Source organism: Mustelus asterias, chromosome 10 (assembly GCF_964213995.1).
Source record: "Mustelus asterias chromosome 10, sMusAst1.hap1.1, whole genome shotgun sequence".
Classification (NCBI taxonomy): domain Eukaryota; kingdom Metazoa; phylum Chordata; class Chondrichthyes; order Carcharhiniformes; family Triakidae; genus Mustelus; species Mustelus asterias.
The window spans coordinates 49,897,989-49,921,576 of record NC_135810.1 but is presented as its reverse complement, the minus strand read 5'-3'; the positions used below and the strand labels follow the sequence as shown (position 1 = coordinate 49,921,576).

At 43.0% G+C, this 23,588-nt stretch overlaps 1 protein-coding gene across 1 annotated transcript in view; it reads left to right on the top strand.

Moving 5' to 3' along the window:
- The first annotated feature begins 10,120 nt into the window (after positions 1–10,120).
- Positions 10,121–23,588, top strand: part of LOC144500017 (protein diaphanous homolog 3-like) — a 606,420-nt gene continuing 592,952 nt past the window's right edge. Inside the window, exon 1 of the mRNA XM_078222760.1 lies at positions 10,121–10,519. Coding sequence (XP_078078886.1) covers positions 10,385–10,519 — 135 coding nt within the window. The 5' untranslated portion in view covers positions 10,121–10,384. The remainder of the gene's footprint in view (positions 10,520–23,588) is intronic.

Genomic DNA, 23,588 nt, shown 5'->3' with positions numbered 1-23,588 from the left:
CATGTCATAACATTCAGGGTTATGGGCCAAATGCTGGTGGATGGGATTAGGTGGGAGTTTGGGTGTTTCTAATGTGTCGGGGTGGACTCGATGGGCCAAAGGGCCTCTTCAGCACTGTATGATTTTATGATTCATTACAACTGATAATGTATGTGTAACAGACTAATTTTTACAACATCCTGAAAAATAAAGTTGAAACATAATCTAGTAAATTCTATTGTATCTGAAATCAAAACATAATTAATACGATGTTGGGACCATTAAGTGAATCTTTACACTCTTATCCTCATCCAAATTCATTGGAAAATTGGACGGGAATTTAACATTCACAGTCTAGCTTATGAAATGCCTATATTGGTATACTTTTGGATCGCACGGTGGCACAGTAGTTAACATGGTGCCTCGGATCTGGGTTCAATTCCCGGCTTGAGTCACTGTCTGTGCGGTGTCTGCACGTTCTCCCCACATCTGAGTGGGTCTCTTCCGGGTGCTCTGGTTTCCTCCCACAAGTCTGAAAGATGTGCTGATTAGGTGCATTGGCAATGCTAAATTCTCCCTCAGTGTACCCAAACAGGCACTGGAGTATGGGGTCTAGGAAATTTTCACAGTAACTTCATTGCAGTGTTAATGTAAGCCCACTTGTGACACTAATAAATAAACTTGAAACATGTTAAGTTTATTAAATTATACAAAACAATCACCATAGGATGCAGTACAGCACGAAGTGAACCTAATTCTCTGCTTACAACGTCAAAAGCAAAATCAAAAGAGATGGATTAATTAAAACAGCTTTATTTATTTAATCCTATGATAGCATAATTAACATGATAGGGTTAAACATGAATTGGCACTAAGTATTCTGATGGTTGGAAATGTATACATATACATATCATACAAAGTGTAAATCACCATTGTTACAACAGTTATTTCAAGATATCTTGACTTTTTGTCATTAACTGGGTTTTACTTAACAATTTAACAGTTATGTTCAAAGTTCAAAAGTACAGCATAGCTTAACAAGGTTCAGCTTACAGATATATTCAATGTTTTTCATGTAAATTTCCATCATTTGAGTATTCAGATTATCTTCTTTTGAGAATGAGCATTATATGTATAATCTTCTCTTTCTAATAGAAACACAGAAACATAGAAAACTACAGCACAAAACAGGCCCTTCGGGCCCCACAAGTTGTGCCGAACATATCCCTACCTTTTAGGCCGACCTATAACCCTCCATCCTAGTAAGTCCCATGTGCTCATCCAAGAGTCTCTTAAAAGACCCTATTGAGTTTGCCTCCACCACCACTGATGGCAGCCGATTCCACTCGCCCACCACCCTCTGTGTGAAAAACTTCCTCCTAACATTTCCCCTGTACCTACACCCCAGCACCTTAAACCTGTGTCCTCTCATAGCAGCCATTTCCACCCTGGGAAAAAGCCTCTGAGAGTCCACCCGACCTATGCCTCTCAACATCTTATATACCTCTATTAGGTCTCCTCTCATCCTACGTCTCTCCAAGGAGAAAAGACCGAGCTCCCTCAGCCTATCCTCATAAGGCATGCTACTCAATCCAGGCAACATCCTTGTAAATCTCCTCTGCACCCTTTCAATCTTTTCCACATCCTTCTTGTAATGAGGCGACCAGAACTGAGCACAGTACTCCAAGTGGGGTCTGACGAGGGTCTTATATAGCTGCATCATTATCCCCGGACTCCTAAACTCAATCCCTCGATTGGTAAAGGCCAGCACACCATACGCCTTCTTAACCACCTCCTCCAACTCCGGGGCCGATTTTTGAGTCCTATGGACCCGGACCCCAAGTTCCTTCTGATCCTCTACCGTACTAAGAGTCCTTCCCTTTATATTGTACTCCTTCATCCCATTTGACCTGCCAAAATGGACCACTACGCATTTATCTGGGTTGAAGTCCATCTGCCACTTCTCCGCCCAGTCTTCCATCCTATCTATGTCCCTCTGTAACTTCTGACATCCCTCCAGACTATCCACAACCCCACCAACCTTCGTGTCGTCGGCAAACTTACCAACCCATCCCTCCACTTCCTCATCCAGGTCATTTATGGAAATGACAAACAGCAAGGGTCCCAGAACAGATCCCTTGGACACACCACTGGTGACCGACCTCCAATTAGAAAAAGACCCATCTATACACACTCTCTGCCTCCTTTGGGCAAGCCAGTTCTGGATCCACAGGGCAGCAGCCCCTTGGATCCCATGCCCTTTCACTTTTTCGAGAAGCCTTGCATGGGGGACCTTATCTAATGCCTTGCTTAAATCCATATAAACCACATCTACCGCTTTCCCTTCGTCAATGTGTTTAGTCACATTTTCGAAGAACTCCACCAGGCTCGTGAGGCACGATCTGCCTTTGACAAAGCCATGCTGAGTATTCTTGAGCATACTAAACCTCTCTAAATGTTCATAAATCTTGTCCCTCAGGATCTTCTCCATCAGCTTACCAACCACTGCAGTTAGACTCACCGGTTGGTAATTTCCTGGGCTATCCCTATTCCCCTTCTTGAAAATAGGAACCACATCCGCAATCCTCCAATCCTCCGGCACCTCTCCCGTCTCCATCGACGACGCAAAGATTATCGCCAGAGGCTCTGCAATCTCTTCCCTCGCCTCCCACAGTAACCTGGAGTACATCCCATCCTAATCTAATAGGTTAGCTGTTATATTATTGGTTACTTCTGTTCTAAAGGAGATAGCTGAAGAAATAGTGGAGGCGTTAGTTATGATCTTTCAAAAGTCACTGGAGTCAGGGAAAGTCCCAGAGGATTGGAAAATCGCTGTTGTAACCCCACTGTTCAAGAAGGGAACAAGAAAAAAGATGGAAAATTATAGGCCAATTAGCCTAACCTCAGTTGTTGGCAAAATTCTAGAATCCATCGTTAAGGATGAGATTTCTAAATTCTTGGAAGTGCAGGGTCGGATTAAGACAAGTCAGCATGGATTTAGTAAGGGGAGGTCGTGCCTGACAAACCTGTTAGAGTTCTTTGAAGAGATAACAAATAGGTTAGACCAAGGAGGGCCAATGGATGTTATCTATCTTGACTTCCAAAAGGCCTTTGACAAGGTGCCTCACGGGAGACTGCTGAGTAAAATAAGGGCCCATGGTATTCGAGGCAAGGTACTAACATGGATTGACGATTGGCTGTCAGACAGAAGGCAGAGAGTTGGGATAAAAGGTTCTTTCTCAGAATGGCAACCGGTGACAAGTGGTGTCCCGCAGGGTTCAGTGTTGGGGCCACAGCTGTTCTCTTTATATATTAACGATCTAGATGACGGGACTGGGAGCATTCTGGCCAAGTTTGCCGATGATACAAAGATAGGTGGAGGGGCAGGTAGTATTGAGGAGGTGGGGAGGCTGCAGAAAGATTTAGACAGTTTAGGAGAGTGGTCCAAGAAGTGGCTGATGAAATTCAACGTGGGCAAGTGCGAGGTTGTACACTTTGGAAAAAAGAATAGAGGCATGGACTATTTTCTAAACGGTGACAAAATTCATAATGCTAAAGTGCAAAGGGACTTGGGAGTCCTAGTCCAGGATTCTCTAAAGGTAAACTTGCAGGTTGAGTCCGTAATTAAGAAAGCAAATGTAATGTTGTCATTTATCTCAAGAGGCTTGGAATACAAAAGCAGGGATGTACTTCTGAGGCTTTATAAAGCACTGGTTAGGCCCCATTTGGAGTACTGTGAGCAATTTTGGGCCCCACACCTCAGGAAGGACATACTGGCACTGGAGCGGGTCCAGCGGAGATTCACACGGATGATCCCAGGAATGGTAGGCCTGACATACGATGAACGTCTGAGGATCGTGGGATTATATTCATTGGAGTTTAGGAGGTTGAGGGGAGATCTGATAGAAACTTACAAGATAATGAACGGCTTAGATAGGATGGACGTAGGGAAGTTGTTTCCATTAACAGGGGAGACTAGGACGCGGGGGCACAGCCTTAGAATAAAAGGGAGTCACTTTAGAACAGAGATGAGGAGAAATTTCTTCAGCCAGAGAGTGGTGGGTCTGTGGAATTCATTGCCACAGAGGGCTGTGGAGGCCGAGACGTTGAGCGTCTTCAAGACAGAAATTGATAAATTCTTGATTTCTCGAGGAATTAAGGGCTATGGGGAGAGAGCGGGTAAATGGAGTTGAAATCAACCATGATTGAATGGTGGAGTGGACTCGATGGGCCGAATGGCCTTACTTCCGCTCCTATGTCTTATGGTCTTATGGTCTTATCCTTTTAGATTATCTGGAGATGAACATGGTTCTCCACTGTCTTTGTACATTGTCCATTTAGCAATGTATCGGCTTATTGGTATTTCCAACTTCCATTTATAACCACAGCTTGAATTTATATTGCGCCTCAATGTACTAATGTGTCCCAAGGCACTTCACAGGACAGTAAACAAGTCGAGAAGGTAACATTAGTGCGAGTAACCAATAGCATGGTCAAAGACAGGTTTTAAGGTAAGTTTTAAGAAGTATCTTAAAGAGAGAAGTGTAGAGGCAGAGGTTGAGGGAAGGAATTCTAGAACTTATGATCTAGATCGTTGAATCAAATCATTGTTGGATTGGGATCCAGTGTAGGTCAGTGAGGCGCAGAGGTAATGACTGAATGAGACTTGGTGTGAGTGAGCATACAGGCAGCAGAGTTTGGATGAGCTTAATTTTATGGAGAGTGTATAATGGGAGGTTGGTCAACAGAGTATTGGAATCATTGAATCTGGAGGCAATATAAGTAGACAAAAGGATTTCAGCAGCAGATAAGCTGAGACCAGGGGAAGAGAGAACAGCTGTGGAAATAGATGATGGAGAGGAAATAAGGGTGGCAGCTTAGCTTGGGTCACCAAGATTATGAACAGTCTGAAACAGTGATGGGAGGAGGATAGAATTGGTGGCTAGCAAACATCTTCACTGCAAAGACCTGAAGCCACAATTTCACCTTCTAATTTCAAAGCTATACTTCTGATTTTGGAAGATGGATGTTATATAACTTATTTTTTACATTGTAAATCCTGCTTAAGGTGTGCATAACCTTGGAGTAACCAAATAAGGTGCCTTATTCTGTGGTACACTTTGTTTCCCAGGCATTACTGAATAGAAAATAACATGACACAGATGATGATGTTCAGAACTGAATTTACTTGATGAAGCTTTGGGGAGGTGGTGGTCTAGTGGTACGATTCGTCCCGAAACTCAGCAAATGTTCTGGGGATCAGGGTTCGAATATCACTACAGCAGGTAGTGGAATTTGAACTCAATTAAAAACTATCTAGAATTACGAATCTACTGATGACCATGAAACCATTGTCGATTGTCGGAAAAACCTATCTGGTCCACTAATGTCCTTTAGGGAAGGAAATCCACAGTCCTTACCTGGTCTGGCCTACATGTGACTCCAGAGCCACAATGTGGTTGACTCTAAACTGCTCTCCAAGGGCAACTGGGGATGGGCAATAAGTGCATCCAGCATCGCTCATGTACCATGAATGGATAAATAAAATGTTGGTCTCCTTTCCTTTCCTAAATAAAGGTGGAAAAACACCTCTTCTGGAATCTTGTTTTTTAAAGTTCTGTCTTTTTCACTTTACTGTCATCTGTACACATACTTCACAGGGCGGCACGGTAGCACAGTGGTTAGCACTGCTGCTTCACAGTGCCAGGGACCTGGGTTTGATTCCCGGCTTGGGTCACTGTCTGTGTGGAGTTTGCACATTCGCCTCGTGTCTGCGTGGGTTTCCTCCGGGTGCTCCTGTTTCCTCCCACAGTCCAAAGATGTGCGTGTTAGGTTGATTGGCCATGCTAAAATTGCCCCTTAGTGTCCTGAGATGCGTAGCTTAAGAGAGATTAGCGGGTAAATATGTAGGGATATGGGGATAGGTCCTGTGTGGGATTGTGGTCGGTGCAGACTCGATGGGCAAAATGGCTTCTTTCTGCACTGTAGGGTTTCTATGATTCTATGACATACTGGTCTAAAGGTCTGCAACCACAATATGTTTAGCTTAATTTGGCAGCAGATTTTAAATTGGAAACCAGTTTTAAATTAGAAACATTCAGAACTTTCTCAGAATGCCAAACATTGGCTTAAAAGTACCATTTCCTTACAATGTACATGGCAAAACTGTCAAAGTCATGGACCAGTTCCACAGAGCTGCAAAAGCTTAAGACTGCCATGAGAGTGCTTCTCACCTCCAGAACCCCCAATGCAGATTGTATCTTGGCTACTCCCCAACATTATCAGACACTAGAACTCTGCCACTGCTACAAAAACCAACACCACTTACTTGTCCCACTAAATCTAAGCTATATCTTCATCCTGGAACATTTTGACCATCTCTTTCAGCATATAGCTCTTAAATGGGCTTAGAGGTACAACAAAATAAGTCTATCGATGAAGGAACATCTAACAATAAATCCAACACATCGATTTACACATTTCCAACGGAAAACTGGACAGAAATCAGTGAATGAAAAATTAAATTTGGCTCATTTGCTGTAAATCATTGTTAGATTATCCTGAGCCTCTGTTTTCTGTGATAGAATATTATATTTTTCAATATTTACAAGTGGATATGAGCACAGCTGAGATGGAGTACCAGTGGGCAGCATGAATGAAAATCTACAGTCAGAAGATAAGGCAAGTGTCTTGAAGTTAACTATTGTATTTTAAAAGGAACATTATAATTGACCGATCATAAATGGATGGAGCAGAGTGGTAAGTTTATTTTGACCTAAAATGTAGGGGCAAGAACATAACATGAAAGACCTGTAAATTCTAAGGGAATGTAGAATGACGGGAGTTTTAGATTAAAGAGAGGTTGAAGACTGTATTAAGTGGTGTGGTAACGGGAATCTGAAGCAGTGTGCTGGAAACAGACCTGTACAAAAGCAGCTGTTGGTACACTCAAAAAAATGTTTGTGTCTGCAAGGTTTTGATACAAAGTTTGGCTCGCAGTATCAGATGAAAGGGAGAGAAAGGCCTGCATATGACTTCCCCTATGGCAACAGGGGACTTGTGGTAATATTCCTGGAATTTTCATAGATTAAAATCTATGAGGACTGTTCTCGACAAGGGATGTTTAGCTCTGAGTTAATTAAACAAAAACTATTTGGGAAATGTTTATAGAAGTAATGTAGATTGTATAAATGTAATCTTGTTTATTTTTTCGTTTTTATCAATAAATGTTGAAATTTAGTTTTCAAAATCTTCACAATGGTTGAAATTCTTTCTCCTGACTTCAGATACCTGCTCATAAAATACAAATTGCAAATCATTGTGAGCTTTTTCAAGTTTCCCTTTGGGACTTGGAGAGCTTGGCATTTGCCACCTGCCATATCATAACAGCATTAACAATTAGGATACATTTTTTACGTTCATTCATGGGATGTTGGTGTTGCTAGTTAGGTCAGCATTTATTGCCCATCCCTAATTGCCCTTGAGAAAGTGGTAGTGAAGCACTCCTGTCCATGTGGTGTCACTACATCCTTCACCTGATGAAGGAGCAGTGCTCCGAAAGCTCGTGATACCAAATAAATCTGTTGGACTTTAATCTGGTGTTGTGAAATTTCTTACTGTGCACACCCCAGTCCAACATCGGCATCTCCACATCAAATCTCCTTGAACGTTGTTGAAGCTGCACTCATTCAGGTAAATGGAGATTATTCCATCACTCCTGACTTATGCTTTTTAGATGGTGACCAGGTTTTGGAGAGCCAAGAGTTGAGTTACTTGTTGTAGGATTTCAAGCCTCTGACCTGCTCTTGTAGCAGTAATATTTATATGGCTGGTGCAGTTCAGTTTCTGTTCAATGGTAACCCCAGGATGCTGAGAGTGGGTGATTCAGCACTGGCAATACCATTGAATGTCAAGGGGAGATGGTTAGATTCCTTCTTGTCATTGCCTGGCACATTTGTGGCACAATTTGTTACTTGTCACTTCTCAGCCCAAGTCTGAATATTGTCCAGGTCTTGCTGCATTTGGACAAGGACTGCTGCAGTATCTGAGGAGTCATGAATGGTTCTGAACATTGTGTGACCATCAGCTGGGATGGGTAGGGTGGGAAGCTGGGATGGGGAGACGCTGGGATGGATGGGAGTGGGGAAGGAAGAGTTGCACTAGGAGTGTTTTGACATTCCTAATTTAAAAAACTGTGCTCGGAGCAGGCATCCAGACCTAAATAATTCAGTCTAAATAACGTTGTAAGTACAGGGCAACGAGTCCAAGTTCATGTACTTACAGCTCCTGCCAGAACTGTGAACCTGGGTTCCCATGAAGCTATATCTGGCTCACCGCAACTCTGGATTCATCTGTTATTTTGGCTCCTTGGATGTTGCTTTACACTGAGATCAACAGCAGCAAACTTCCCTGATGAGATGAGGAGGAACCTATGCTCCATAGCGCACTGGAGTCTGAATCATTAAATGGAAGGAGATAGATATATTTCTCATAAAAATTGGGTTAAAGGGATATGGGGAACAGGTAGGCAGGTGGATTTGAGAGCAGGGAGAGATCAACCATGATCTGATTGAATTGCTGACCAGGCTCGAAGGGCTGAATTTGCCTACTTCTGCTCCTAATTCCTATGTTTGCTCTTATCGAGACTGCAACATTTGGGCCATTTAGTCCTGCCATGTTGCAGTGATGATAGTTTATCTAATAATGACCCTGCCAAGCGCCTCGGGATGTTTTATGACCTGAAAGGTTCTTTGAAGTACAAGTTGTTGTCATTTTACCTTTTTGATTTGATTTATTATTGTCACATGTATTAACATAAAGTGGAAAGTATTGTTTCTTGCGTGCTATACAGACAAAACATACTGCTCATAGAGAAGGAAACGAGAGAGTGCAGAATGTAGTATTACAGTCATAGTAGGGTGTAGAGAAAGATCAACTTAATGCAAGGTAAGTCCATTCAAAGTTTGACAGCAGCAGGGAAGAAGCTGTTCTTGAGTCGGTTGGTACGTGACCTCAGACCTTTGTATCTTTTTCCAGAAGGAAGAAGGTGGAAGAGAGAATGTCCAGGATACGTGGGGTCCTTAATTATGCTGGCTGTTTTGCCGAGGCAGCGGGAAGTGTAGACAGAGTCAATGGATGGGAGGCTGGATTGCGTGATGAATTGGGCTACAGTCACGACCTTTTGTAGTTCCTTGCGGTCTTGTGCAGAGCAGGAGCCATACCAAGCTGAGATACAACCAGAAAGAATGCTTTCTATAGTACATCTGTAAAAGTTGGTGAGACTCGTAGCTGATATGCCAAATTTCCTTAGTCTTCTGAGAAAGTAGAGGTGTTGGTGGGCTTTCTTAACTATAGTGTCAGCATGGGGGGGGGGGGGGGGGACCAGGACAGGTTGTTGGTGATCTGGATATCTAAAAACTTGAAGCTCTTGATCCTTTCTACTTCATCCCCATTGATGTAGACAGGGGCTTGTTCTCCTTTACATTTTCTGAAGTCAATGTCAATCTCCTTCGTTTTGTTGACATTGAGGAAGAGATTATTGCTGCCGCACCAGTTCACCAGATTCTCTATCTCATTCCTGTAGTCTGTCTCGTCGTTGTTTGAGATCCGACCCACTACAACAGCGTCGTCAGCAAACGCGAAAATCGAATTGGAGGGGAATTTGGCCGCACAGTCATAGGTGTAGAAGGAATATAGTGTGGGGCTGAAAACACAGCCTTGTGGGGCACCGGTGTTGAGGATGATCGTGGAGGAGGTGTTGTTGCTTATCCTTACTGATTGTGGTCTGTGAGTTAGGAAATTCAGGATCCAGTCGCAGAGGGAGGTGCCCAGGCCACGGAGTTTAGTTTTCCATTTACAAAATAAAACGATTAGGAAATAGCTTTCCTATTATTAGCATCCAGGACACTTTGGTGATCCCTTTTTAGGGTTGACCAGGAAAAGAAAGGCACAATTAAAAGGGAAGGCGGCTCCGTGAGCCAACAACAACTTTCACCTCAACCTCCTGACAGAGCGCGAGCGGCGACCGTTAGCTCATGACGTCATGGCGCCAGCAGCCCAGCCGAGCCTGCTTTCCGATTGGTCAGCCTTGCGACTGATGTGATTGGTTCAAACGGTGGCGGCGGGTTATTTGCTTTCGATTGGGGGGAAAAGGCGCGAACTGGAAGCGAGTGAAAGTTTCTTCATTCATAGTTTTAACCTGGGCGGATTGACTGGCACCGAAACGGCCGGTGTGAGGGCAGTTTCACGGAGTGTGAGGGCTGTTGTCACACCGGAGCTTCAGTTTCATTTCTCCCCGGCCGTGGCGTTTTCCCGGATCGGATCAGCGAGGTTGAACCGGATTAAGCCGAGTTCAGTAGGTCGGGGAGGGGGTATTCTTCAAAATATAACAGCGATATAAGTAAACATGGATCGATATCATCGCCAGCCCCACTGCGGGGACAGCAATGGCCATCAGAAAAAGACATTGGCAGCTGCTCGCTGCGACAGGGACGCTGCCCTCGGGCCGCAACGTGAAGACACTGAGAGAAAGAACAAATTCGTAAGTACTTATCAAACTTTTGTCTCACTCACGTCGGGCAGTTTTGTTTTGGGGAATGATCTGTATTTGGACATTGCAGATATTAATGGTACCCGAACTAAAAGTGGAAAATTTAGCCACGCGGCTTCCTTCAAGGTACAGGTGAAGCCAGGAGCCTGTATCGATCCAAAAATGCGGGAGACAGCTTGCACCCTGCACTTTTCCTTGATGTGATTTTTATTTTGCAGTTAAGACTACTCGTTTTTTAAAAAAAAGTCGCATTGATGCTTTGGTACATTAGATATTTTATTTTTAGTTTCCTGAGCCCTATTAGTCTGGATTAATCTGCAAATTCAGTGACGTGGCGGTATGTCTGGAGGAAGGCGCTGTGTCTCTTTCACTCCTTCTCTGTTTATATTGAGACGTCAGCTGACTTTGACAGCAATTACTCCACCCAGCTCTGACTACGGGGTGAGACCTTGCTGTGCACTTAGTATTTAGAAATGTAATGGGAATTCAGAACAACATTCTTATCAGAAAAGCAGTAACAATGTGGAATGTGCTCTCATAAGCAGTTGTTGAGACAACTAATGTAGATGAAATTTGAGGAGTAACCATACAAGAGAGAATGGAATAGATGGATCTACTGATAGGATCCTCATTTATTTATCCCTATGGAACATAAACATCAACAGACATCACTTGGGCTGTAGAATGATTCTGGCTGTCACATTTATGCCTCGAGTCTTAGACTCATCTGCACAGTGGTTAGTACTGCTGTCTGTGTCAGGGGCCTGGGTTTGATTCCAATTGGGTGACTGTTCTGTGTGGAAACATAGAAACCCTACAGTGCAGAAACAGGCCATTCGGCCCATCGCGTCTGTACTGACCACAATCCCACCCAGGCCCTACTCCCATATCCCTACACATTTACCCACTAATCCCTCTAACCTACGCATCTCAGGACACTAAGGGGCAATGTTTAGCATGGCCAATCAACCTAACCTGCACATCTTTGGGAGGAAACCGGAGCACCCGGAGGAAACCCACGCAGACACGAGGAGAATGTGCAAACTCCACATAGACAGTGACCCAAGTCGGGAATTGAACCCAGGTCCCTGGAGCTGTGAAGCAGCAGTGCTAACCACTGTGCTACCGTGCCGCCCTTTGCATGTTCTCCTTGTGTCTGTGTGGGTTTCCTCCCACACTCCAAAGATGTGTGGGTTAGGTTGTTTGGCTAAATTGCTCCTTCATGTCAGGGGGATTAGCAGGATTAATAGGTGGGGTTGCAGGGTTAGGGCCTGGGTGGGATTGTTGTCGGTCCAGGCTTGATGGGCTAAATAGCCTCCTTCTGTATTGTAAGGATTCTATGCTGATAGCAGCTAAAACAGAGAATTCCAAAATTTACATTTTTCCTGGAGGTGATCTTTCCTGTACAAACATTTGTCAGAATTTTGGATTTGTTGTCCTGTCTTTTAAAAATTTTATTTATTAATCACAAGTAAAGCTTACATTAACACTGCAATGAAGTTACTGTGACATTCCCCTAGTTGCCACACTCCGGTACCTGTTCGGGTCAAGTATGTAACCAGCACTTAGGATGCTGGAGATTGTGAATAGCGACACATATTTAGACTATACAATCACCAGCAATCTGTCACTTGATGTGGCAATGAACACAAGCATCACAAAAGCAGCTGTTAAGTTCAAGTTGAGTCAGTGTGTGTGAAACAGCAGCAACTTGACACGTCACACTGTGAGCCTGTGTTCTCTGTGCACTTCAGTACAGTGGTGAGACCTGGACAACACGTGTCAGGCAGGGGAAAAGGTTGAACAGTTTCCACCTTTGCTCTCTCGGGTGTATCTTCAGCATCTCTTGGCAAAGCTGTGTCACCAATAAGTTCCTGGAGTGTGTTAATTCCAGCAGCAGACACTCCTTGTGATACCAATAAAGTCGATGCTGGCTTGGCTATATGGATTGGATGGATGATAGCTATATGGTTATATACCCAAAAGCCTTCTGTATGGTCTACTGGGTCACAAGTTCCTGAGTGTTCATACCTCTGCTACAGGAACACCAGCAAGCCAGATATGAAGATGGTTGACACTGACAGTTAGACAGTTGCTGACAGCTGGAACTTCTGGAGGTTAACTGAAAGGGCATTGGAAGCACCTGCATAATTTTTATGGTGAAATTATCTTTATTGTAACGGTACTTATCCCCACCCCATGCCATTCCGTTCCCTCCTCATGCCATCCTTCTCACACTGTGGTTAGATAAGTTTGTCACGGATTGGAACAATTTACATTTCTATACATGGTCACTGAACCTCTAGCTTTCTGTCACTGGAGGGAGCGTTAATACAGTAATACAGAGCTTAATGTCTGTAGTTGGGAAAATGCTGGAATCCATCATTAAAGAAGAAATAGCAGGCCACCTGGATAAGAATGGTTCGATTAAGCAGATGCAGCATGGATTCATGAGGGGAAAGTCGTGCTTGACGAACTTGTTGGATTTTTATGAAGATGCGACTAGTGCAGTTGATGGAAGGGAACCGGTGGATGCGGTGTTTTTGGATTTCCAAAAGGTGTTTGATAAGGTGCCTCACAAAAGGTTGCTGAAGAGGATTGGGTCACACGGAGTTGGGGGTAGGGTGTTAGTGTGGATTGGGGATTGGCTATCCGACAGGAAGCAGAGAGTTGGAATAAATGGGTGCTTTTCTGGTTGGCAGATGGTAACTAGTGGCGTGTCGCAGGGATCGGTACTGGGGCCTCAACTATTTACCTTTTATATAGACGATCTGGAGGAGGGGACTGAGTGTAGGGTAACAAAGTTTGCAGACGACACAAAGATAAGCGGAAAAGTGAATTGTGTGGAGGGCGTAGAAGGTCTGCAGAGAGATTTGGACAGGCTGAGTGAGTGGGCGAGGATCTGGCAGATGAAGTATAACGTTGACAAATGCGAGGTTATTCACTTTGGAGGAAATAATAGCAAATTGGATTATTATCTAAATGGAAAAAAATTACAACATGCTCCTGTGCAAAGGGACCTGGGGGTCCTTGTGCATGAGACGCAAAAACCCAGCCTGCAGGTGCAACAGGTGACCAAGAAGGCAAATGGGATGTTGGCCTATATCGCAAGGGGGCTAGAATATAAAAGTAGAGATGTCTTGCTGCATCTGTACAGGGCATTGGTGAGGCCGCAGCTGGAATAGTGTGTGCAGTATTGGTCCCCTTACTTGCGGAATGATGTATTGGCCTTAGAGGGAGTGCAGAGAAGGTTCACCAGGTTGATACCAGAGATGAGGGCTGTTGATTATGAGGAGAGACTGAGCAGATTGGGTTTGTACTTGTTGGAATTTAGAAGGCTGAGGAGGGATCTTCTCGTGACCTATAAGATAATGAAGGGGCTGGATAGGGTAGAGGTGGAGAGATTCTTTCCACTTAGAAAGGAAGCTAGAACTAGAGGGCACAGCCTCAAAATAAAGGGGGGTCAGTTTAGGACAGAGTTGAGGAGGAACAACTTCTCTCAGAGGGTGGTGAATCTCTGGAATTTTCTGCCCACTGAAGTGGTGGAAGCTACCTCATTGAATATGTTTAAATCACAGATCAATGGATTCCTGATCGGTAAGGGAATTAGGGGTTATAGGGATCAGATGGGTAAGTGGAACTGATCCACTTCAGATCAGCCATGATCTTATTGAATGGCGGGGCAGGCTTGAGGGGCTTGCTGGCCTACTCCTGCTCCTATTTCTTATGTTCTTATGTTCCCAAGAGTGAAGTCTATCTTCTGCCACAAATAGCTTGGGGGGCATCATTCACTCCACGTTTGTAAGACATTATATGGGTGTGAAGTTAATAGAAAACACAAATATGCTTTTAAAGATCACTAAAATTACTTGAATATTTGGAATCACTTTAATGCCCATTTTTGAATACAGCTTAAAGATTTTTAAGTCTGAACTTGCAAGCAGCCTGCTTTTGACACAAGTCAAAATGTGGATCAAATTTACCGATGATTTGACGTCAAGTATTCATGTTAACTCAGCCTCCACTGAATCACTATTTTTAACAGCATACAAAGTCATTATCCATCATGTCTGTGCTGGCTCTCTTTAGGTCTAATTTACCCAGCGTCATTGACAATGCTATCAAGTTGCACTTGCTTAGCAATAATCTGCTCACTGGGTATAGCCTGGGCCACTCAGCTCCAGATCTCATTACAACCTTGGTCCAAATCTGGACAATAGAGCTGAACTCCGGACATGAAGTGAGAATGACTTTGCCATCAAGGAGCTCTAGCAAAACTGAAGTCAATCAGAATTGGGGGAAACTCTCCACTGGTTGGAGTCATACATGACACAAAGGAAGATGGTTGTGGTGTTGGAGGTCAATCATAACTCCAGGAGTTCATCAGGGTAGTGTCCTAGGTCCAAATATCTTCAGCTGCTTCATCAATGACCTTCCTTCCATTATAAGGTCAGAAGAGGTTCTTGTGGAATTGTGTGTGTTTGCTGATGCTTGCACAGGCTGGTGATTGCACGATTTGCGACTCCTCAGACAGTGAAGCAAACTATGTACAAATATAACAAGATTTGGATAATATCCAGGCTTGGACTGATAAGTAACATTGTCACACAAGTGCCAGGCAATGACTCTCCAACAAGAGAGGATGTAACCATTGCCCCATAACATTCAATGGCATTACCATCGCTGACAATATTCTCTAGAGGTTGCTATTGATCAGAAACTGAACTGGACAAGCCATATATATGCTGTGGCTTTAAGAGTAGATCAGAGGCGAGAAATTTTGCGGCGAGTAACTTGCCTCATGACTCCCCAAGGTACAAGTCAGAAGTGTGATGGAATACTCTTCACTTGCCTGGATGAGTGCAGCTCTAACAACACTAAAAAAGCTTGACACCATTCAGGACATAGCAACCTGCTTGATTGGCACCCCATCTACAAACATTCACTCCCTCCACCACCGACACAGTGGTAGCAGTTTGTACCATCCACAAGATGCACTGCAGGAACTCAGCAAGACTACTTCTGCAGTACCTTCCAAGTCTACAACCATTGCCAATTAGGCAGCAGACACATGGCAACACTACCACCTGCAGGTTCCCCTTCAAACAACTCATGCTCACGAGGAAATATATCACTCTGTTGCTGGGTCAAAATCCTGGAACTCCCTTCCCTAGAAGCACTGTAGGTGTATCTGCACTACGGCTCCGGAAGGCAGCTCACCACCACCTTTGAGTGCAATTGAGCATGGGCAATAAATAGTCAATGAAGCCCACATTCCATGAAATCATAGAAACCCGACAGTACAGAAAGAGGCCATTCAGCCCATTGAGTCTGCATTGACCACAATCCTACCCAGGCCCTACCCCCATATCTACCCACTAATCCCTCCAACCTACGCATCTCAGGACACTAAGGGCAATTTTTAGCATGGCCAATCAACCTAACCCGCACATCTTTGGACTGTGGGAGGAAACCGGAGCACCCGGAGGAAACCCACGCAGACACGAGGAGAATGTGCAAACTCCACACAGACAGTGACCCAAGCCGGGAATCGAACCCAGGTCCCTGGAGCTGTGAAGCAGCAGTGCTAACCACTGTCCTACCGTGCCGCCCTATGAATTTATAAAAAGTATCCCAGGCTTGTCCCCATGGTCCAGCACAGGCTTCCTTCGAGATAAGAATCCAGTTCCCTTTTGATGTTGTTGCAGGCTCTGCACTTTTGGGGTTCTTGGATTCTATTTGCGTGCCTCGATCAAATCTGCCTCCTCACTCAATGGCAGTGTATTTCAGATCCTAACCACTTAGTGCGCAAAATGGCTTTTGCCCATGGGAACAGTTTTCCCCTGTCTGTTCTATCAACATGATCTACATGCACACCTGGCTTCTGCTTCTGTTGTGTCGTTTCCCCCCCGCCACCACCACCTTTAAGGGTGGCACAGTAATTAGCACTACTGCCTCACAGCGCCAGGGACTCGAGTTCGATTCCCGGCTTGGGTCTGTGAGGAGTTTGTACGTTCTCCCAGTGTCTGGGTGGGTTTCCGAGTGCTCCGGTTTCCTCCTCCTGTCCAAAAGATGTTTGTTTTAGGTCGATTGGCCATTTTGAATTGACTCTAGTTTCGGGGGGGATTAGCAGGGTAAATATGTGGGGTCATGAGGATAGCGTGGGATTATTGTTGGTGCAGGCCCGATGGGCTGAATGGCCTCATTCTGGTACTGTGGGGATTCTATCAGACTGCTCGTGATTTTGAACATTTGTGACAAATCTTCTCTCAACTCTTCACTTCTCCGAGGGTAACAGTCCCACCTATCTGTGTAACTGAAGGTCCTCATTCATGAGACTATTTTCGTAAATCATTGAAGGTGACAGGACAGGTTGACAGCACCAGTAAATCTTTTCTGCACTCTCTCTAATACCTTCTCAACTTTCCGAAAGTGTGGTGCCGAGTTGGATGCAGTACTCTAGCCGAGACCGAACCAATGTTTTCTTCAAATTTAATACAACTTCCTTGCCCCTGTTAATAAAGCCTGGGATATTGTATGCTTTTTTAATGGTGCTGTCAACCTGTCCTGTCACCTTCAATGATTGATCCACATGTACACCTGATTTGTGCTTCTGTCACCCTTCCACCTCCCCACCACTTTTAAGTTGTACCTTTTATTTTATGTTGACTCTCTGTTCATTTTGGAAGAACACAATTTCATACTTCTCTGCACCCCCCCCCCCCCCGCCTCCCTCTTGTCCACTCATTCCACTAACCAGTCTATGTCCTTTTTGAAATTAGACGTGATCTCCTCACAGTTCACAATACTTGCAAATTTCATATAAATTCTGACATTGTGCCTGTACACCAAGGTCCAGGTTATTAATATATATATCAGGAAGAGCAAGGGTCACAACACTGACCCCTAGGATACTCCACGACAAACTTTCCTCCAGTCTCAAAAATAACCATTACTCTCTTTTTCCTGTTACTCTTATTTCCTATTCATGTTGCTGCTATCCCTTTTATTCCATTAGCTATAACTTCGCACAGGAATGCAAAGCACTTTATGATATGCTATCTAGAAGTCCATGTCCACCACATAAAGAACATTACCCTCATCACCTCTATGTTACCTCATCAAAAAACTCCAGCAAATTAGTTCAACACAATTTACCCTCAACAAATGCAAGCATCCCCATCATCAAGATGAAACTGACTGGCCTGTAGTTGCTGGGCTTATTTTTTTTAAACCCTTTTTTGTGTGGGGTGTAATATTTGCATTTTCTAATCCTCTGGCACCGCTGCTGATTCCACTGTTTCCCCATGTGGCCCTGGTCCCTGATCAACCTTGAAGTATAATCATCCTTTGCAATACCTCTTCCTTATGAATTTTAAGTGTTTGAAGTACCTTTTTTTTTCAACATGACTTGCTCAACATCTTGTTTCGTAATGGATACTTTTCATCTGTCTTGAGCAATATCTCAGTTATGCCCATGATTATATGTCCGAGCCATCTCATTGATTATAATATGCCTCCAGAACACCATGAAGCCTATGCCACCAATCCTTTCACCACCAGCTGTTTAATAATTGGTTTAAATGTTGCCTAAAACTAAACAAAGACACATTTTACTGTCACTTTGAGCAGAAAGTATGAAACATTCATATCGTATTCACCTTTAATTCCCTTTGACTAGCTGAATATTTTATTTTGGACCAGAATGTCAATGCATAATGGCGAGGCCTAATTTAATTGATTCAACTAACTTTTCTGAAGACTGTGCCATGGATGTCTTTAACATAAAAGTAAGATTTACAAAATCCAGTTGATTTGAGAGTAGTAGCACAGGGACTACAAGTGGGAGTAATAATTGCATTATGTGTAAAATATGCTTTGAATGTCTAGTGCCTTATTGAATGAGACATGATTTCTGAAATCATTAAGACCAATTTCAAAAGACGTACTCTATATCCAAAAGCATATTTGTTTTTAAAGTCGGAGGTAAGGAGTTGGCCGAAACAACCTGTCACCCTTGAGAGTATTGCATTGTTGACACAGTTGTCAAAAAGTTATGGGTCTCAGTGAATGGATGCAAACCTTGTTGCAGCTACTATCCTAAATAATTATTTTATGCTGTTTGCACTTAATTCAATACTTGCAATTTGTGGACCGGGGAAATAGTAGCTTGTATTTGTGGATTGCAAATAGTGAAAAGATAGTTAATTTGGGCAGCAGAATTCCTGAAGTATTTCTACTGATATCCTTTGTCATAGTTCATAAATTCTTCAAGCAAAATACATTCTAATTTAAATACTAAGTTTGCAGATTACACAATATGTATGTTGTTTTTTCCAAATATTTTTATTGAAGATTTTTCCCACTTTTACAAAGAATGTAACAAACCCTCAAGGAATGGTACAGTATAGCATAATTTTTCCACATGTACAGAAAGAGACAAGACAGCGCCAATGCAGTTGGTTCTGATTATTCATTACAAATGACACCGCCAAAGATGCAAACAATGAAAGGATGTTTCAAAGATTGGGAGAAAGCAAGATAACAAAATAAAGCAATGAGTATGTGGCATAACAGTGCATGCCTTCGTTTACAAGGTAACTTTTATTCCAGGATTTTCCAAGTAGCCACTGCATATTCAGCCAAGGTGAATTTAGGATATTGACACAGGCATAGAAAAGACTGATCAGCCAGAGGTTCTCGCAAAATGATTAGGCATGCATCAAGCATTTTTCCCATCTCCAGCTAGATCAGGGGCACCACTGATACAAACCAATGTGTTTTCCCAGGATACCTGTTCTGTCTGCACCTTTACAGGAGTTCATCAGCGAATCTTTGACCCCAAAATAACAGAAATACAGGAACAAACTATGCAACACCAATAGTTCAAAGGGGATTTCCTGACCAGGTGGAGGACTTGTTGGGCCACACTGCAACCTCTACACCAAATCACCCACCCACTTCCCTGCAATGGCGCTACTCATATTATGATGTGGAGATGCCGGCGTTGGACTGGGGTAAGCACAGTACGAAGTCTCACAACACCAGGTTAAAGTCCAACAGGTTTATTTGGCAGCAAATACCATAAGCTTTCGGAGCACAGCATAAGCTTTTATTATATACATGCATTACATATTTCAAACAATTTGGAGAGGTCACATGATGTGAACTCCGAAAGCTTGTGGTATTATGGTATTAGGCCTCACCATTATGCACTGTGCTCCGAAAGCTTATGGTATTTGCTACCAAATAAACCTGTTGGACTTTAACCTGGTGTTGTGAGACTTCTTACTGTGCTACTCATATTAGCCATGACAAGAGTAAAGAATTGTCACATGGTATATCATTCTTGCATTTATGAGGAGGTAAGAAGAAAAATAGGTAAATATCGTACAGCCCTAGTGCCATGCAACCTGACCAGTGTGCTCTCAACCACTCTGATTTAATTTTGACATAGGTTGTCCCCTGTGCCACCTTGCACCCTTGGCACAATGAGGATATAGTAGAATCAACTCTGTCTTAAGCTTGCAGTATTATAGAAATATGCTGAGGGATGCATTCCATTATAATCGAATGGACTTGCTCGATTTTCAAAGGATAACAGATGAAATTCACCTCAGTGCTCTGGTAGGTGGGGTCAGAAATGGGATACAACATGCCTCTTCAAGATTAATATACCCAGCTTTTGTGTTGAGATTAAGAAAACCTAGTAACCAGTTCACAAAAAATTTAGCTGGAAGCTTGCCCTCAGTTCCTGCTGGAAAGCCGGTCACATGGACACTCCTATTAGTGCCCTAGCTCTCCAAGTAAATCAGGATATCTGATGTACCATTTAGCTGATTTTTCCAAGGATTGAAAATGGGCCTCAACTGAGGAAGTTGCATTCTCAACAATGAGGATTCTTTCCTCTGCTCCATCAAGGATTCTTATTGCTACTCTGCAGTTCAGCAATATGAGCTCTGAAATTCTGTGCCAAAAAGCCCAGTTTGTCATCCCTAACCTTAACCATATTGACAGTCATCATCTACAGTGTCTTCGATGTGCTGGGTTGAGAGCTCGCTCACCTGACCAAATCGTCATTACGAGAGCTCACCTCCATCCCGGCTGCTTCTGTGCATCGAGGATTTTCATGGCTTTACTTGGCACTTTGTCCCAAAATGTAACCAGAAATTTTTCAGGGACTTTCACTCCAAGATTAGGTACTTATGGGCTGTGCATCAGGATAAATGAAAGTATTAAAAGATGAGGAGCACAAGAGCTCACGGATAGGCAGCCATTCCTGCGCTCACATCATGTGACCTCTCCAAATTGTTTCTGAAGTGTGTAATACATGTATATAATAAGTGCCATATTAATTTATCTCAGGATCATAATTTGATATTTAATAAATCAACGTCATAAATACTTCAATGTTTGTTTTGAAGGGAATGTAATCCTGCTCATAGTTTTTATTCTGTTTACACATTTTTGTGTTCCAGTTCTCTGGTGTATAGATGGAAACTTGTCACCCTTTGAGACCAATATGGCTGTTAGTCTTGTATGAGTCTTAGTAATGAAATTTGGTAATGTGTCCTGCAAGAGTTGTTTGTTAACCTTGAGCAGAACCCTCTTTTCCTGTTGCTCACCCAGCTGTGTTGGGGGCCCATAATGGAACCCATTCTGTGAACAAAGGTCAGCTAATTCTGCACTGAGTTTGACTGAAACTGGGCTTTTGTTATTTCTGTGAATCGTATTTATTTATTAACTTCCTGACAACTGGGAAGCATTTCATTTGAGGATCTGTGATATGCAGCAGCCGGTTATTTTCTAGATATAGCTGCTTTGGCATAACCATAAAGTTCCTCTTCCTTGCTGATTAAAATAAGATTTCAAGTATTAAATTGAATGCAAGCATTATAATCATTCAGGATAGTGCCTGTGATGGAGTTCACGTCCATTCACTGAGACCCATACGGTTTCCAATGACTGTGCTAGCAGTGTAATACACCAAGGATAACAGATTGCTTTGGCTAGCTCCTCATCAATGACTCTTAAAAGTGTTTTTTTAAAATTTGCCCTTGGTTACCCAATGTTCTCCTTTCCCATATTTTCTTCTGTCAATTGAACTAAGGTTGGATATGGTTTCTGTGAATGGATGCTTCGGAGATTTTACACAAACTGAAAATGATTGTGTTTTATTAGTTGCTTGCGGCCTACAATTCTTGGGCTGTTGGGAACATAATTTATGAAGTTAGAATGGGAAACCTTTGAGCTTGGTTCCCACGACTGAGTTTCACAAGCTTGAACAATCCTCAAACTTCAGTGAAAAGCAGCCATGTATACATATATATGCATTCACAAAATGATATATGGTTTTGAAAAGCCTACAAATGCTGTCTTTATTGGGTTTAATGTAATGCCAGATTACAGCTGACTGCAGTTCCACTAGATTGGTTGATGCTGGCAAGATGTGTCACTGAGCAGCCTGGAAACAGTTGCAAATTAAGCTCTCAATTTGTAAAATAATTTCAAACATCCCAGCAGGGGGCAGTCAGTGCCTAACTGTTTGAGAATTGAATGTAGTAGTTTAGGCGCAACTTTGTGAAAAGTGGCTAAATAAAATAAATTATTATATCTTAAGGTGCTTTTACAGTTCTGTACGGGCCATCCAACTTGTGTGAAAGATAGAGAATGAATGAATTTGTGGGGAGGTGCAAAAATTGCAGTAATGGGGGATTTACTATTACATTCTATATGAGGGTAATTTAAGTGTTTAAAGGACAAAGAGGGAAAACAGTTTCTGTGGTGTGTTCCAAGAGAATTCTCTGGATCTGTTCAGGAAACTTTACTGATCAATGAAGAAAATGATAACTTCTGTGAAGAAATTTTTGTTTGCAGTCATGAACGCAAGATTTCAACTTCTAAAACTTTCACTAACAAGTCACTAAGAAACAAATCGCTATTGATGAAACACCATATTCTTTTTGTAGGCAACCTTGCCTGTTCAACTACAGAACCTGAATTTTCTCTTATATACTTAACACCCATCGAACTCTGGGCTAAATTACAGTCCATCGTTGCTTCCAATGGGTTTCTGTATGCTGCCCCATTCCGTCTGGTAATAACTTCAAGTCACCATCTCCAGCTGCTTTCCTCAGATTTTGGCAAGTTCCTTAAATCTGCCACAGGCAGTAAAGGCTGTACTGATGATTGTGCCTCCCTGGCTATGACAGGATAAATCCGAAATCCTGAGATTGCTGCAGGATGTGTTACTTTGACTAGAGATTATCTCTCTCTGCATCTAGCTTGCGAACCAGGCAACATCTTCCCTCCACTGACCATGCAGAATTGCTGGCTGTCTGTGATATTCATTGAAAAAAAAAAGTTAAAGTTTATTTTTATTCGTCACAAGTAAAGCGTACATTAACACTGCAATGAAGTAAAATTCCCCTCCGCCACTGTTTGGCGCCTGTTCGGGTCAATGCACTTAACCAGCACGTCTTTCAGACTGTGGGAGGAAACTGGAGCACCCGGAGGAAACCCATGCAGACACAGGGAGAACGTGCAAACTCCACACAGACAGTGATCCAAGCTGGGAATCGAACCCGGGCCCCTGGCGCTGTGATGCAACAGTGCTAATCTTTTCATGCTAATCACATGACTTGTAGGGAAGCCTGTAAACTGATCTCAAAAATATTCTTTGCCCTTTTTCTCATGGCAACTGGAACATGTTAACTTTGTAACCACGTAGAAATGCTAATTAGCTATTCTTGATCCCCCCCAACTCATCTTAAAAGTAAATGGTCAGTTTATAGCACAATTTTCTTTATGACCTGATGTCTACAGCTTCCTTCTGGGATTTTGGGAGACTTAGAGTCTACTCATTGTAAACTCAGAGACTGCTGCCATGGTCTCTAAGCATAAATACGTCACACCACCACTTCAGTAAAATAATCTAAGTCTCCTTTCAATCTCTAACAAGCGGATCACATGATTTCCCCTGTGTACCTTCTAGGTACTCTTTGAACTTGCATTCTCATTGTGTTCATTTAAGGCTTTAACCACATAGGCAACAGGTGAA